This window comes from Myripristis murdjan, chromosome 6 (assembly GCF_902150065.1).
Source record: "Myripristis murdjan chromosome 6, fMyrMur1.1, whole genome shotgun sequence".
Classification (NCBI taxonomy): domain Eukaryota; kingdom Metazoa; phylum Chordata; class Actinopteri; order Holocentriformes; family Holocentridae; genus Myripristis; species Myripristis murdjan.
The window spans coordinates 6,465,322-6,482,408 of NC_043985.1; the positions used below are offsets into that span (position 1 = coordinate 6,465,322).

General features: G+C 41.3%; 1 protein-coding gene across 1 annotated transcript in view; it reads right to left on the reverse strand.

Moving 5' to 3' along the window:
- Window positions 1-519: 519 nt before the first annotated feature.
- LOC115360831 (rab GTPase-activating protein 1) overlaps window positions 520-17,087 on the reverse strand; it is a 77,326-nt gene continuing 60,758 nt past the window's right edge. Inside the window, exons 14-15 of the mRNA XM_030053981.1 lie at window positions 15,960-16,271; window positions 520-1,061 (exon numbers count right to left, since the gene is read on the reverse strand). Coding sequence (XP_029909841.1) covers window positions 995-1,061; window positions 15,960-16,271 — 379 coding nt within the window. The 3' untranslated portion in view covers window positions 520-994. The remainder of the gene's footprint in view (window positions 1,062-15,959; window positions 16,272-17,087) is intronic.

Consider the following 17,087-nt stretch of genomic DNA (forward strand, 5'->3'; position numbering starts at 1 on the left):
CAGTCAATTTGATCATGTTGAATTATTAGATGACACCTAAAGGAGAGCTAATCAAAAAATTTTGTACAACATTAAGTTAATTAAACCACAGCTATGAACTGATGATTATGATCTGATCTGAACTGATGACCTGTGCAGGAATTTTAGACAAGTAAGAAGAGGGGGAAAAAAATATTAAAAACTTAACAACCTGTGAAGAAAAAAAACACCCCACACAGACACTGTCGAGTAAACACATTCTACCTGTGGGTCTTAATTAATGTAAGTGGTTCCCACACCTACCTGAGATAATTATGTGATGACGACTGTGGTTTTGGAAGCTCGATGAAAAACTGACTCATTAACCCACACACACACACACACACACACACACACACACACACACACACACACACACACACACACACACACACACACACACACACACACACACACAGTGATGCCATCAGAGTCCCACTTAAAACAAAGCAGGCCCCCAGCCTAGGACAGACATGCTACTAAATAAACAATAAGTCACCATTAGAAAGAATGTCAATATTTTATTAGTTCCAACTCTATAAAAAGTAAATAAAAACACAGACAGAGATGACTTATGAGTCAATTGGAAAAAATAACAGCACCATCAGAGCAATTCAAGTGAAAGTAGTATCAAAATAGATTTGGGCCCTACATGCATGTGTCCGTATGAATCCATGCAAACACACACACACTCAAAATATTCAGGAGGCGATGAGTTTAAAGCTCCTGTCTGGTTCCCAGGCCTCATGCTGCAGTGTGTAAGACACACAGCTGGTTTGACAGCTGTAAAAAACATCAGATACAATATCTGGATCCATGAAAAGTGCAACAGTTGGCTGGGAGTTCCCAGGTGAGTCAATTTCTCACCTTTTCTACAGTACTAACTAGTGAGTTTTCAGTGCAGAAATGCAAATCTGAATTTTAGTGCTCTGCATTTATTCTTCCCATCTGTTACGTCCCTCTTTCTTTGTCAGTCTCAGATGAGCTTTGATTCCCTGGCATTTCTGAAGGGGACGCTGGTCTGATGTTTGGATGACAGCTCCCTGAAAGAGAAAGACAGGTGGAGAAGAAGAGATAAATGGAATAAATTCATAAAATTGGACAGAGAAGTGAACAATGTGCAATTAGTGACCATGATGTTCCCCACGATCGGTGCAAGTCGCCCTGGATGTGATTGCTTTGTTTTATTTTGGATGTATGATGTCTGGTTTGTGTGGCTTTACTTTGCTTGGCTCAAAGCATGACAGAGAAGTTTTCTTGATTCTGGATCACACTGCCAATTAAATGTGAACACGATGCACTTGTCTGCATGCTTTTCTGAAACTGACTTTCTCAGGCATTGACGCCTATTACGAGGACATGAAGAAACATCTATACGAGTATCAGTCTAGACTGTGGTTTGTCCTTGGTTCATTTTATCGTGCTAGGGTTGCTGAGCATGTGGAGCTGCTGCTTATCAGATGCCAACATCAGTTTCTTTACACCCACGAAACCTCGTGTTAAGGGGTCGTTTCCTGCTGGTGGTTTGGATTACTTTCTCAATCATACAAACTGCACTGCAGTGCTTTTGCAGAAACACAGATTCACATTTTTAGGTGTCTAAGTGCAGTTATGTGGTGCAACCTGAGTTTGAATGTGTCAAAATAAACCACATATAGCAATCCTGGTGAGAATGTGCCCTAAAGGTACATTCGCTTTTCTGTCAGTGGGGATACAGTGGTTATGATAACTGAGGATGAAAGAGTCTTAAAAGATTTATTCCATATTAACATGCTGATACCCATCATGTATAATGGTACACGGCACAACCTCACTGCTAGCTTTTAGCGATGAGAAACTTACTGTCCTATTTGACTGTGCTGTGAGTTTTCCATTTTCAAATAGAACATTTAAAACTGTTTCTGAGCAATTTTAGAGAATCTGCAAATGATGAGTCAACTTCTGTTTTTTCTGCAACTTCCCCAGATATACATACTGCCTCACTGCTTGCAAAAACAACTTAAAACTTGCTAAGAGAATGTCACACAACACACAGCTCAATTAAGAGCCTTCGGGGCTACACCTCACCAAAATGTTAATGGAAATATTATTCTGATGCTTTTGGTGACTTGCTTGGCTTGCTGATTGTTATTTGAAAGCAATAGCGCACGGAACATGCGTTAACATGGAAGCTTGTGGTTGGTCAGATGTAGGATAAGGAGCGCTTGATTTAACCAAGCAGCAGAGCCAGCATTTTAAATGCAATATCAGAAGTGATTATATTCATTTAATTGGAGAAGCCAAAATCATAATTGTGAATAATGTATGATTAATTGTATTTAAAATGGAGGTATTTATTTTTGTGCATAAAAGGAGCATAAATGAGCATTTAGGCTGTATTTCTGACATCTCTACTGTTGCATCTATTGGTAAATACAATTATGCTGATTGCATAACAATTAGAAAACTAATTTCTAAAAATCAGGCTTCAGTTGAACTAGACAGGGCAATCGATGTGCCTGCAATATAGCGTGGGGGGTTGAAAATCTGGTCATCTCACCATAGTGCAAAAAAGGACCCTAACATTACAGTTTTAGTGGTCTGATTGCAACCTCAGGATTAACCTTTTACTGTCAGAGCTGCTTTTCCATGCTCTGTCACCCACTTTTAGAGCAGCCTGCCTTGACTCCACATGGCATAAACACCACTTCAGTTCCCTGGATTAAAACCTGCTCTTGGCTGCTTGGAAGAGAGATATAAGTGTTTGTCTGAGCCTTCTCCAGTTAATGTGTTTATGTGTTTGAGCCGGCTGCTGGTCTGTTCATTTTGGCGTTATTTCTATTGTGAAACAATCCACGTGTTTGAGTGTGTGTGTGTGTGTGTGTGTAGCGATTACCCTGAGCAGGTTAGCTACGGTGGCTTTAGCAGCGTGTGGTTGGAGACAGACCCAACCTGATAGTAAACAGTCATTCAATCTGGCTAGCCCTCAGTCTGGCCTTAATACAATACAAGTCTATGGAGGTAATTTAGTGGAAGAACTGACGATAAGGAGCCCCTCACAGTGTGAGTCTATGGCTGAGTCACTTTTATACCCAAAGGAACTCAACGAAAAAAACAAATATGCATCTAAAATACCAGATATCAACTGAAGAATCAGCCTGTCACCCAAGTATGAAAACCAACAGCTCCAACACTGGCCAACACAGACCACCTACAGAACAATACAAATGTACACTGCACTGCCTTGCACGTGGGAAGAGCGCCAAAACGGGAGCAAGTAAAGACCTTGTCACCACCACACAAAAATGCTCTTGCACAATTGCTGGAGCACAACCTGCATGGGCAATGACCTGTTTTATGTGTATGTGCATGCATGTGTGCACACATCAGAGTGATGCAGGATCAGAGTTTCAGCCCAGCAGTCCAGGTGGAAACCTACACTTGGGAAAGCAATATCCACGCTCCTTCCGCCCATGTAGCTTCTATCTCTAACCGCCCCTGCCATCACATCCATCACACTCACGTTACCTCCGTCCAACTTGTTAAAAGAGCACTTGACTGAAAAACAATACTGATGTATTGTAATTGTAATCTGACAGCCTTGCATGTATGGCTCAATTCACCTGGCTGAATGCAGGTCAGTGACGAGAGGGAAGAAAACCCTGAGGACAATTTAGGATAAATTCCAGCTTGCTTATTGTGTATTCAATGTATTCAATGTTTGACATCATAAATATTTTTGAAGAATTTTTAAAATTCAAATAAAAACAAACCAATTATCATGTGTGACCAATTATCTAATAAACAACATAGCAATGCAAAAAAACAAACAAACAAAAAAAAACAATAACAGAAACAACAACAACAACAACAAAAAACAAAGAAACAAATAGATCAGTATAAAATGCTTATCATCTTTTTTAACTGCAAAAGTAAACCAATGCTGCAATTTTCTGGTGTAACTGTTTTCAGCTCTTAATCAAAGCCTGTTCTTTGACATTTTATTCATCTTTTTGTTGTGGAATCCACTTTACAGTTTTGAGCTTTCTGTTTGGACTACATGCCTGCAAAAATGCATCAGCTGAAAAGAAACTGCCCTCCATTTTTCTGCTCCTCTTGTTTACTGAAGACAGGAAAACATTCAGACAAAATACAGGCTGCAGATACTGCTGCGTACTGTAGTTTCTAGGCTGCTCTGACTCCGTTTGATAACAATCATATTCTAGAGATATGGTTTAGCGTTACAATAGGCCTATTCAGCTCCGAATCATTTTTCAGATCTACTCTTCATCTGTGAAAAACATCTGTCACACCTGAGACCTTAGACTAAAAACAAAGAAGATATCATTCATATGCTGCTGAATGTTTTTCAGCCCTAGAAGCAAAATGAGTTCAATCAGTTCTCTTGTGTCGCTGTGGTCTGAGTCTGTGACCAGTTTAGGGTCTGTCCTTGTGGTAGGGCTGAATAGTTTGTTTGCTCCACTGTTGTACAAAACAGTTAATATAGTTTCCATTCATATGTTACCACAAAGGACCTGCTGAAACATTTACACTGGGTGTCATGTAGAGAGCATGCTACAGTAGCTGCACTGTGGTGGGAATTATGTAGCTAAGGTGACTGAGTAACATCAGTCAGGTGAACAGAGCTCTCTCTCTCTCTCTCTCTCTCTCTCTCACACACACACACACACACACACACACACACACACACATACACAGTGTCATGTAAGGACTACTGTACACTAATGGGAACGTCCTAGCCAGGTAACATCACTTAGCTGAATTGAGCTCAGGTTGCAGACTATGAGAAACACAGTCATACACACAAGGTGCTCCACAGCACATGCTTGCATACACAAAAATAGGGAATGTACAGTGCATGCAAATGTACATAGATGGCTATGTGCACACAAACTTGGACAAAGGGAGTGATTATTACCTCTCTGCTCCAGCAGACATACAGCATGCATAATTTAAATTCAATTACACAGGAGGAGAAGGAAACTGGAGAGACAGAGGCAGGCAGCTGGCTTCTACTTCACCCGTTAAACCATTTCCCTGGTGATGACTCAGCAAAGCCACAAACTAGGCTCAGTTTCCCAGAACCATCTTAGTACTAAGTGAAATCTTTCTCATTTAGGCTTCAGTCAAACCTGAAGCCACTGGCCACCTTACTTCAAAAGGGCCATGCTGTAACTGCATTGTGGCGCAGCAAGCTGCAGGACTGTTGAGCCATTTTTGGTTTTGTTTACATAAATAATTCACTGGATCAAAGACATTTTTTTTCCACGGACATAGTGTCTGACCTGGAGTCTGGATAGGACCATCTGCTGAATACCAAAAATAGAAATACCTGATTGCAAAATGACAGTGTGCATCAGAGAAGTATCACACGTATTTCCAAGCTTTAGATTTCTTTGCTCTGGGGTACTGACTTAAAATGGATTGAAAAGTATACAGATGGATTATCTTTAATTACAAATCAAACTTTACAACAACACAGGTCAATATACTATGCATTTAGATACATCAAGTCAGGAGCTTTTACCGCACCTGAGCTCATTTCAAATACTTAAACATTTCTGAGTGAAGTGTTATAAACAAATGACTGGAGAAAAGCTGACTCAAGATAAGCACTCAACACAAATGTCTTCTGCAATAGGGGAAAGTGGGACTGCAGATGGAAAAGCATGGGAGGAGGCAGAGGACAAAAGCCGTAGCTAATCTTACCATTTTATACAGCTCTTCTTTGATGGTGCAATAAGCAACAGGGACAACTGGCAGAAGTTTTACCTTTTTGATGTTTTAACAAAGCTTCTCTGCCTGGCTGGTGTTCATCTTATTTAACCTGGATATATTCATCTGACTACTGAGTGACAGGCTCTGCTTTTCACAACAAAGGACAAAAGAATTTTACAACCTCATTTTATAGCCCTTCTCCCTCATCCTGTTCTCAGCAGGTGAGAGTGCAGGTGTTCCCCAGTAAGACACTGTAGATTGTAGATAGCATCTGAGGTACGGGCTACAGGGAGTGCTGGGAAGTTACTTACGACTGATATCATGCAAACTGCACTTCCACTGCACGCTTCATAAGATCATGTTCATAAAAGCCTAAGCACGAGCTACAAGGTAGGCACAAAGCAGTGGGAAATCTGTAACTGCTTCCACTGCTAGAGAGGAACACGATGATATGTTAGTCTCTACTACCTTCATTTCACTTTTACCACATTTCAGCTATGACATCTCTAGAGGTATATGGTGTAGAGGCAAGACTTTGATCATGTTGGTAATACTAAGGCGCTGACATGACAGGACAATTCACTTTTACCTTTACCACTGCTGCTTACACTCCAGCCACAGAACAGAGGCTTTCATCACATTCTTAGATAAACACACTGAGATGAGGGCATCAAGGGCACGTTCGCTTCATCTTAACAAATTTCCTCTCCAATTTCGAAGTCATAAGGGAAGCCCTGTAATTATGTTACTGGGTAAACAATATGGTGAACACCTCATGAGACTATTTAGTCTTTAATGATCATTCCTGATGTACGCAGTTTAGTTATTTTGTTGACATCTTTTGCACTAAGCACTCATTGCTGTGTCTTTCTGCAGTACACTGTTTTGTTACCACAAAACCGTGTCTGGGCTACTGGCTTCAAGCCGCTTGGAAAAGTGGTGACGGCAAGGGGTGGTTACATAACCATCAACCATGTGTTTATCATTAGCTAACGTGTCCAATCAGACAAATACAACAGTAACAACAGAAACTATGATGGTAAAAGTAAGCTACCTTATTGTTAAGCATATTGCTAACTTGTTAGCGTCTTGGTAAACGATTCTTGGACTGCATTGACACAGAATTTGTCAATCTGGCATCTAGGTTTGTGCAGAAGTGTGAGCGTGTCATTACAAGGCCTGTCTGTCTACTGTCTGCCCGCTTGGTGTGTTTGCCGGCTATGCAATTGGCCAACACGGTGTGGAGTCCGGTTGTGCTGTGGCAAAAGCTGATTCTGGCTCAACTTCCTTGCTGGACGCCGCTGCAAACTTTTGTTGCTGCCAGAGATAAAAACCCCAAGGATTCCTGTGTACCAGAGGGTTTTTCCCAGGAATAACCTGCCAAACACTGCCTTACTTAGAACCAAGTTTTCATGAATTAGATATAGGTTGAATCACTATTGTTCTATATAAATAAGTGATAGAGAGCAGCAACATTGTTATTCTTGCAATGATTTTAGAGCCAGGAGACCAACAAATGTATAAATTCACAGGTATTATTCTTATGGCCCAGGACAGTGGGCCTCCGGATACACAATCAGGGTTGGGGTACAACTTCTTTCAGCTTTCCGTCTATGGTTACAAAATTTCACACCTGACCTTTTGACAGTTATTTGGTACATTTTTTTTACGTATGAGTCACAGTCTGAGCTGTCCTTTTGACCTGCCTGGGTACAGAAGTTGCAGTGGTTGTGACACTTACTCATTCACTCTTACGCTGGTAATCTTGAAGGCCTCTCCACTGACAGTCATGCAGCTTTGATTTTTTCATTCACTGTTTTGACTCCAGCAATCACAGGCCAAATCTGTTAATAAATTCCTTAGATTATCAACACATTAATATTAACCTTTTGACACTTTTTTTGTTAAATCTCTAAATCTCTCTAACTGTGTTATCCTTTTAGTCAGGCACTATCTAAAAAGCTTCTTAAGTTGTTGAGGGCTGCATGCCATGTTTAAATCATATTAACCTTGACAGCTATTCACCTATAAAAGTCAACACCTGTACCTTTTCCATTTCCATTTACTTTAACACTACAGGTAATGTAGAGTGCTCACTTTGGTCCCATTGGTAGAAAAACAAAGTGCTTAATACATGGAAGAATTCCCTGCTGTTCAACAGTTTCCTTTACTGCTTTTGTCTCTAGACTTGGGGGAAGCTGTTTTTATTCAGCTCCCAGAAAAACAACGAGGTGTGGTGCGCTCATGGTTCATTCACTTTTACATTTGTACCTGTACGCTTTTGTTCCCCTTCCTAGATAAACAGCAAGGCGTGGGCTGAAGCTGCCATTCACTTCTGTAGTACCTCTGCCTCAAGGCTGACCCTCTTCTTGATGTGCCTTAACCCTTGGAAGGCTGTCTATACTTGTACAAGTACTGATGCTATTGAATTAACCAAAGCCAGGCTGTTCTCACAGTACTTAATTTTGAACGAAAGCAGAGATACTAACAACATCCCATAGTGTTATAGTGGTTTAATTGTACAGCCTTACGATGGCATGTTAGTTCTGGACTCAATTAACACAGACATGCAACAGCAGAGAAGAAGCAAGGGAATAGAAACAGGAGATTAAGACACAATGACATTTGACACTCAAAGTTGATACTTGAGGGGGGACCAAAGGGGGAGATTAAGTTCACTCAAAGTTTAAACTGTTGACACGCATCTGCCACTGTAATTCGCTTAAATCTTTCAGGTTTATGGGTAGCGCTCTCTTTGAGAAACTATAATATATGTGTGTGTGTGTGTGTGTGTGTGTGCATGCTTCAGATGCCAGGTCTCTTTCCTGAGATGCTTGAGGCTGAGTCTTTGATCAAACAAACACCATGGTACGGGATATCATGTCATGTCAGGCGGCTTATTTCCTTCATGTGTGACCTGAAGAATGTTATCCTACAAAAGGGCAAGGCCCGCTGCAGTTGCTGTAAAAATAAACACACACACACACACACACACAACACAACACATAAACAAACACCTACGCACACCTACCTACAGACAAACACACACCGACAGCCGGGTATCGCTGGGAAATCTGGAGTGATGTCATGAATGATTGAGATGATGGTGGTGTAGTGTGTCAAGGGAACAATGGTCAACACCATGTGGAGAAAACACACTCACACACATGCATGCTTGCACCTATATGTGTGAACATACCCTCATATCAACATAAACACAAATGTATGAATACATGCACAACAAGAACAGGGTGAAAACACACACATTAGCTGTGTATCCACGGCTCCTGTTGTCTCCTGGAACTGGCTAACTGCTGGTGAGCTCACTAAATACTTCAGAGCTCTTTTGATCCTTGAAATCCTGTCCAGAGCTTCGATTTCTGTGTAATTTTCTACCCCTTTGATGCTCTCTCTCGTGTTGACTGATTCTGTTGCCAAAGTGTCAGCTGTCAGTGTGTTCGTGTGAGTGTGTGATGTCTGAATGACTTTGGACATCACTTCTGAATGGACTTTGTAATGCCTTTTTGAATGGAAATCATTCACACTAAATCAAGACAAGGCAGTGAACAAAACCTGGCCCACTTGAGGGAGTCTGGATTAGGGATCTGCCACAGTTTTCCAACATTCATAAAACCGCAAAAAATGGGAGGGCAACTAATGCCCTCTCAAAAAAACAAAAACAACAAAACTTGGCTCACTTTTAGGGAAGGGCACAAGTACCGTTTTTCTAGATCGGGTGATCACATAAAGTACTCGAGGGGGAATCGGGGGGTATATCTTTTTTTAGAATGCATCTTACGGCAGCAGCAATATATCTGATGCATAATGCCTATTTTAAATCAAAACAGTCACAGTTACATTTGATATAAAGAATTTATTCGCAACTAACAAGAGGTAACAATAAAGCATTAACTAATAGGCCTATTAATTATGAACAGGTGTCAGCTATCAAACGTCATGAGATCAAAGCAAAAAACAAGACAGGGCTATAGTAACATGTAACAAGACTACACAGTGGTGACGCGCGTATTGCAGTTTTATCTGCGGTTACTGAGAATAATCCTTGGATCAGGCAGTTTGGGTCATAAAAATTAACCATTTCTGATTAATAGCTGAGTCAAAAAAAAAACAACAACATATTTTTGAGTTTATTAAATACTTGCAGCAATCCCCCCGTAGCAGAAACAACAACTCCCCACTAAGAGAGAGGCTGTATGTATTTACACACAAGCGACAATGGTGTAACTTCACTGACTGTTTAAATCTCTGCACACACCGACAGAAACGGTCAGGATCAAATGTTAATTAATGTTCTAGGTCACACACACAGGCCAGGCTCATACAGATAAATTGAGACATTGAGATAAATCCTAAGCTCCATCCGCTGTCTAAAAAAATTATTTCAGAGGCTAAGGGCCCTATCTTGTGCCACCTGCTATCCGCTGCCACTACCCGCTACCCGCAAATTGCGGATTTAGGAACTTCCGCTATCCCTAAACGGTATCTTGCGCCACCCGCTACCCGCTATCCGTTATGCCGACTCCGTCATTTGTGCCTGGAGGTGTGTCCATGGGCGTGTTTCATGTGCTATCCCTAAAGTTGCTATCTTGCGCACACACTTTAGGGATAGCGGATAGCGGGTTTGGGCTTTAACAAGAGTGCGCCCAGGCGGCTTCAACGCGCTCCCCGACGGAGCCTCGCCACGCACACGGTCGGACTGATACCAGGACGCCGCCGGAATGGACTGAGTATATTACTCATATAGACTGTTTAGAGGAAAGACTGTTTTAATTGGACACTTACGCCAGCACGTTTTATTGTTTTATCATAAGCCAACAGCTATGCTATATTTTTATTTTTAATATTTTATTTGCCCAATCTACCTTGTCAATAAATTAGTTTACACATAGTTCCACCTCCGCCTCTTGTGTGTGTGTGGTGTGACCCGGGGATTTTACTCAATCAGTACAACCTTGTGACACGTCCACTTGGACACATGTGGCTCCACCTCCCGAATTAACTCGCCTATAATATAATATATAATATGTATATATATAAAGCCAACTTGCTTTAGCCTCAGTAGAACCCCTGAGAAAATCTACCTCCCTCTCTCCATCGCGGGTTTAGGATTTAGGATTTAGGATAGCGCATCCTGCCCTTAAAGGCAATGGCACCTGGCACACTGATTGGTTTAACTGGCATAACGCCCAAAACACACCTATGCATAATATAGCGGGTAGCGGAGGTGTTTTGCGGATAGCGGGAGGTGCACAAGAGAGCAACTTTTACGGGGGAACGCCTCTTCCTAAATCCTAAATCCGCAAATAGCGGGTTTAGGGAGTCTGGCGCAAGATAGGGCCCTAAAAGTCTAATTCTGGTGCAGGTGCAGGTCTCTAAATCAGAGAAAACCATTCAGTTTTATGCGTGCACACAGATTTGGATGGCATCAGAGTCGATGGTGCATCACCACGTTACTTGTTCTCTCATAAAGGCAATTAATTGAGGAATCCGTAAGTCACGCCCATCCCCACTCATAACTGCCCTTCTATTCTTGCTTTTACCTGCATTTGTCTGTGGCAGGCAGAGGACTCTGGTGGTTTCACTCAGCTGGTCTAGACAAACAACACTGCATTGAGCTGCACTGTCCCTTTGTTTCTTTAAAGAAATTCAAGTGTGTGTGTGTGTGTGTGTGTTTGATCAATCACCCGTCCTCACTATCTTGTTACATAAAATCACTACACCTGCATCACAACTATTCCCTTAACCCTTCGAAACCTGCATTGATGACAGATTTTTTGTGGTTTAATGCTTGCGAGAGGTGCACACACCTTTCACAAGCATTAAACAAATGACAAAGGTGTCTATCTGGTACATCAGTGCATGTGCTTCGTCTGCGTGACTGATTTCACAAGTTTCATAAATATGAGGAAGCTGGGGTTATTCCACATTATTTTTTGTGTTTCATTACGTGGAGCATGTACAACTCAAAAACACATACACACACGATCAGGTTACAGCATGCCCAACATATCATCACACACCTACTGTTGCTGCTAACCCTAATCCGGTCCCAGTGGATATGTGCAAGCACACTCATGTACAAACACATGTGTACACACACACACACACACACACACACACACACACACACACACACACACACTTCCCCAGGGAGAGGAGATGAGAGGTGAGTACAGGACAGGAGAGTGGCTCCCACACGGCTGAACATACAGCTTACAACGCTACAGGATCAGATGACAAGCCTCAGCCAACACACAAACACACACATGCACGCATACACACACGCGCGCACATGGACTCACAGCCACCTTGTCAGTATCTCCTCTCTCAGACACACACACACACACACACACACACACACACAATGTTAACAAAAAAAAAGGCAGTACTGCAGTACATAGACCATTACAGCACAGTGAAAACAGAATGTGATGGATCACATTCCACATACCTGTGTGGTAGGTTAACACTATCATGAGCTACCACTGTTTGACCTGACACACACACACACACACACACAACCAAACAATACCTGAGGAGAACCTGACAAACAACTGGTGCAACTGTGCATGCACACACATGTACAAATAAAAAAATAAGTTTTAACTACACTCCACTAAACAATGTAAGCAAACTGGTCCAGGAATCAGTTGATACAGCAACAACAACAACAACAAAAACACAAACAACAACAGGGACAACAAATCTCCAAAAATGTAATACTTTCACCATATCAGGAGAAAGATAGTGTTTTTTGGGAGTGATATCGGAGGTGGTGCTGAAACATTTTCCAACAATACCCAGGCCTAGATTTTGAGCCAGCACTTTTCAGCCAGAGAATTCCCAAAGCAGAAAACTCAACTAAAAGCTAGTAAGCCTCATGAGTATAGCTGTCTTGTTATTGTGTAATAAAGGAGACGAAGGAGGAATCCTTTCACATATTTTGAAGTGAGTGAGCCAGGTCACGCTGAATTGTAATTAAGGAACCTTCCACACCCTGATTCTGTGGAGACACTTTGTCTCTGGATGCCACTGAGGGAACATGTGTGCCGCTGTGTGCGCAAGTGTGTGCCTGCAAGTGTGACTGTATGGTACTGCGTGTGTGAGAATGTGTCTGACCTTGAGACTGTGTGAGTGAGTGTGAGTGAGTGTGTGTGCGTGTGTGTGTGTGTGTGTGTGTGTGACTTCCTGTAGACCGTGGCAGGGCAAATACTGGTTGAGCTAGTTACCTGGCATTGTGTCAGGCATAATTAGCACTGTAATGCTCATCTGGAAAACATGTTTTCTCATCTGCCAACATCTCTATCACAGCGCTGGTAACATGTATGCTCTGTGTTAAGTCAAAGAGAGGCTGGCAAACAGAAATAAAAGGGAAAAAACAGGCAGAGCTTGGGCATCTGCAGGTTTCAGAAAACCAACATTACAACCTGTTAAGAACTTTTATCACCAACTGGAATAATATCTAAACCAGGATAATATAAAGAGAATAAATACATAATAAAAAAGAGTAAAAAGCATGAAAAAATCTGATTTATAATTGAACATAACTAATGAAAAAAAAAATCAAAAACTGAATGTGTGGTATATGAAAACGGATAATAGGAAATTTATTGTTAAGGAATTTTGTTTATAAAAGCAGATGGGACATATGTTGGACTACTGACTCATTACAGGACATTAGATAATATAGTTGAGGAGCCAAATAATGCTAGCCAGGTGTCCAGAGGTTTTCAGCCATGGTTAATGTGATATTGTCCAAAGTGTAAAGAATTTGAATGGTCTGTAATGCAGAAGAGATGTATGACACATATCTCACTGTGGCGTAGTCTAGCTCTCTAACTTGGGATGGAGGGAAAAAAAAAACAACAACTTTACTGTCCCATGATCTATACCCTCTTACACCAGGGAGGTCAGAGAAAAAGGAAAAGGACTGATGGCGGGGTGTGCCTGAGATACAGTCCATCACTGAGACAGAGCAGCTTAGCTCATCTTCCTGTACATGTCAGTTGGACTTCCTTCTTTCTCACACACGCACATCATGAACTACCATGCGCCAATAAACAATGTGAAGTCACACACTAAAAAAAGGTAGGCGTTGTCTGTAGTAGTCGAGATGTGCCTCCCACGAGATTGTTGAGAGGGACGTACCGTACAGAAGGTGTGTAACCAACTCAACAGGAAACTACAGGTCTATTTTAGGACCGCAGAGTCCCCACCCTGCCCTGATTCCAAATGGTATGGAAACACAACAGGGTGGGCTACCTCTTCCTCTTTGTCTCACTCACTCACCTCGTAAACCCATTAGAGAGACCGTAAACACATCAGTGTGATCGACCTCCCAATTACACAGACTAGCATTCACACCCATGCATTACACACACAGACGACACTGTTAATCACCCGGGAACCTGGCTGTGGTTCTCTTGAAGCCATGAGGCACGTGGAGACAAGGCACAGCAATAAAAAAGGTAGCAGCTCAACCCAGGGAGGACATATCACTCAAACTGATTCAAAGTGTCAACGATTTGGTTCCAACAAACCTTTGCCAGAGCAAAAGTCCTAGAAATAGGAAATTTTGAAAGAATTTGAAGGCTAAAAAATTGATCATCTCATCCCACAAATTTCATTCTGACAGCTTAGAGTTGTGAAGCATCTTGTTTGAACTGTGTAACATAAATACACATAAATAAAGGGTTATTGTTAACTGACAGGTTTCCTATGTCAGTTAACAATATCTATGCCGTAAACCAATGAATACGTTATATAGCAGGTCATCCCATTCATTGCCACAGTTTTACAGGTGTTGATCTACTCTCAACTCTCTCGGTTAAAGTCAGCACAACAGTTTTCACTGTGGTCTCACATACAGTATGACAGTATGGTTTTATCTCAGCTTATTCTGCTGATATAATGAATGAGCTGTTAAATACATTCTTACTGATTGGCACAGTTTTTGCAGAACATACAAAACTTGTACAACAAAAGCTGATAGATCAATGGGCATATGTTTGTAATGGGGCGTGTCTTCTCTGAAATAAACTCACTTCGTATTACTTCAGCTACCAGAAAGATTAACACAGACTCGCAAGCTGCTCTTCTGATAGCATGGAAATCTGATGTGGTATTTGATGTGGGCTGCTCTGCCTCCCACATTTACTTTGAGCTTGACCACAAGTTTCTTCTACATCCATCATCTGTCAATGCAAGGCTTTATTCAGCATGTTAGATCTTGCTAGTTACCTCTACTAGCTTACTACCTATTGTGGCTATCCAGTGCAGCGACCAGGCAGATAGATGAAAACCTATTGTTTTTTTGTTTTTTTTTGTTTTTTTTTAAATTGATTCTATGGCTCCAGGGTCCAGAACCTCATTGAAATATCTATGTATAACTTTAAAATGAATTGCTGCTTTTCTTACTGCCCGGAACTTTTTTTTTTTTTTTTTTTAAAGAAAATACCATTTTGCAGTCACTTGCAGCGATATACTTTGCAACATACCTAAACTCCCCTTCCACGAGTTATCTGTCAACAAAAGGATTATTCACCTCTGATCCCTTTAATTACCAAAATGCCTACATCATAATTCTAACCAAAGGTAGCTAAGCTGTCATGTCTTACTAACACAATTCAAACTGCAACCAGCATGGAGGCTAAAGTAAGCACAGATGGGGTCAGATTACAGTCACTGAGAAATACAAGTTGAGATGGGATATAATTGTTGAACGAGGTTTTACAGTCAATATTATACACTTAACAATTTGTTTGTCCCCAAAATAAGCATATCAACAGGAGCACTTCTCCTGTGACTGATTGTATTATGTGATGTTGAACCTTCAGTTCTTAATGGGCTCATTATATGGGGCTGCATCATGTAGCTGGAGTGGAGAGGACCTAAGTCAGTTTGTGGAACAATTACTTGAGCTTAAGTGATGCATAAAAAAGATGAAACTCATTTCAGCTGTCTGAAAATCTTGGATAAATTATTTCAATCCCAGTGGGTGGAGATTTAAATTGGAATACCAAATTAATTTCGGCTTAAATATGTTAATCCCATGCCCTTGGGGTATGTGAGTCTATTGCTGAACATCCAGCACCAACTCCTATTTCAAGGAAGAAAAGAGAAGTCTTGCCTCCTAATTTGTCATGTCACAGCAAACAATCTGGTAGTACAGGACGCAGTGTTTTCATCTGGGGTGAGCTTACTTGATGAGAGCTGTCCTGGGAGTGTCCTGCTGCTTTGGCTGCTCCCTGCTCGCAGACGCAGTGGATTCAGAGCCGCAGGATGACAGAGTAGTGGAAGATGGGATGGAGGAGGAGGGTGGAGGGGTTGGGGCGCGCAGGGATGAGGGGAGGATGGAAGAGGAAGAGGGGGAGGTCTGTGTCATCGGGTTCTTGCTGTTCCGGAGTAGGCGGAGGGATTTGACTCTGATAGGCTGGACGAGGCTGTTGTTGCTACGACGACGGGCCACTTTGCCAACAGGTCCCGTACCTGTCCTCCTGAAGGTTCGCTCTGGTCTGGGAACGCAAAGCAGAGACAGCACATTTAAAACAGCTGAGCCTGAATATTACTGAACATTAACAGCCTTGCCTCAGAATGGCTTCCATTTTGCACTTCTTATAAACTCCACATAAAACACACAGGCAGGTTCACACTATTCCACTTAAGCACGTTTTGTGTTGATAATGAGAAAATGGGTTGTTGCCTGAACAATGCCAGATGCTCTCCTCAGTTGGTGATTATGCACAGCATTTTACATCGTGACTTCTGTAGGCTTCAGAAAGACAAATTTAAGACTTCTACCAAGTACTGAGACCAGCCTGGCTAAGTTGAAAAAAAAAAAAAACTGCCAAAAACAGCCTATTTCCAACTGAACATAGGTTTCAAAAGTTTTCAAATTTTAAGTGCGTTTAAAAAAAATGGACACCCGGACACCAGGAATTTATTAAAGCAGCAAATTAAAGCAGGTATGGTTTTCTTATTGAATATCCATATTCTGTTGCACAAACCTGTGTGCAACACACATTAAACAGTCAATGCCTATAAACAATGTTAATACCACCATTTGATTTTATTATACTAAATTTAAAAAAATGTAATAATAATAATCAATAATAATCAATCAATCAATAATAATAATAAAAAAAAAAAACTTTCACTACCTAAGATGTTTTAATTTAATTAATCACTTAAAACTTTTTCCAACTTTAAAAGTATCAGTGGATACCCTGTGTTTAAAGTTAATAGCTACATGCAACCATGTTTCATGCACTGCTGGTTTAGATTTCAATGCATTTTGATCAACTATGGAGAAGAGCAGACTACCTATGTAT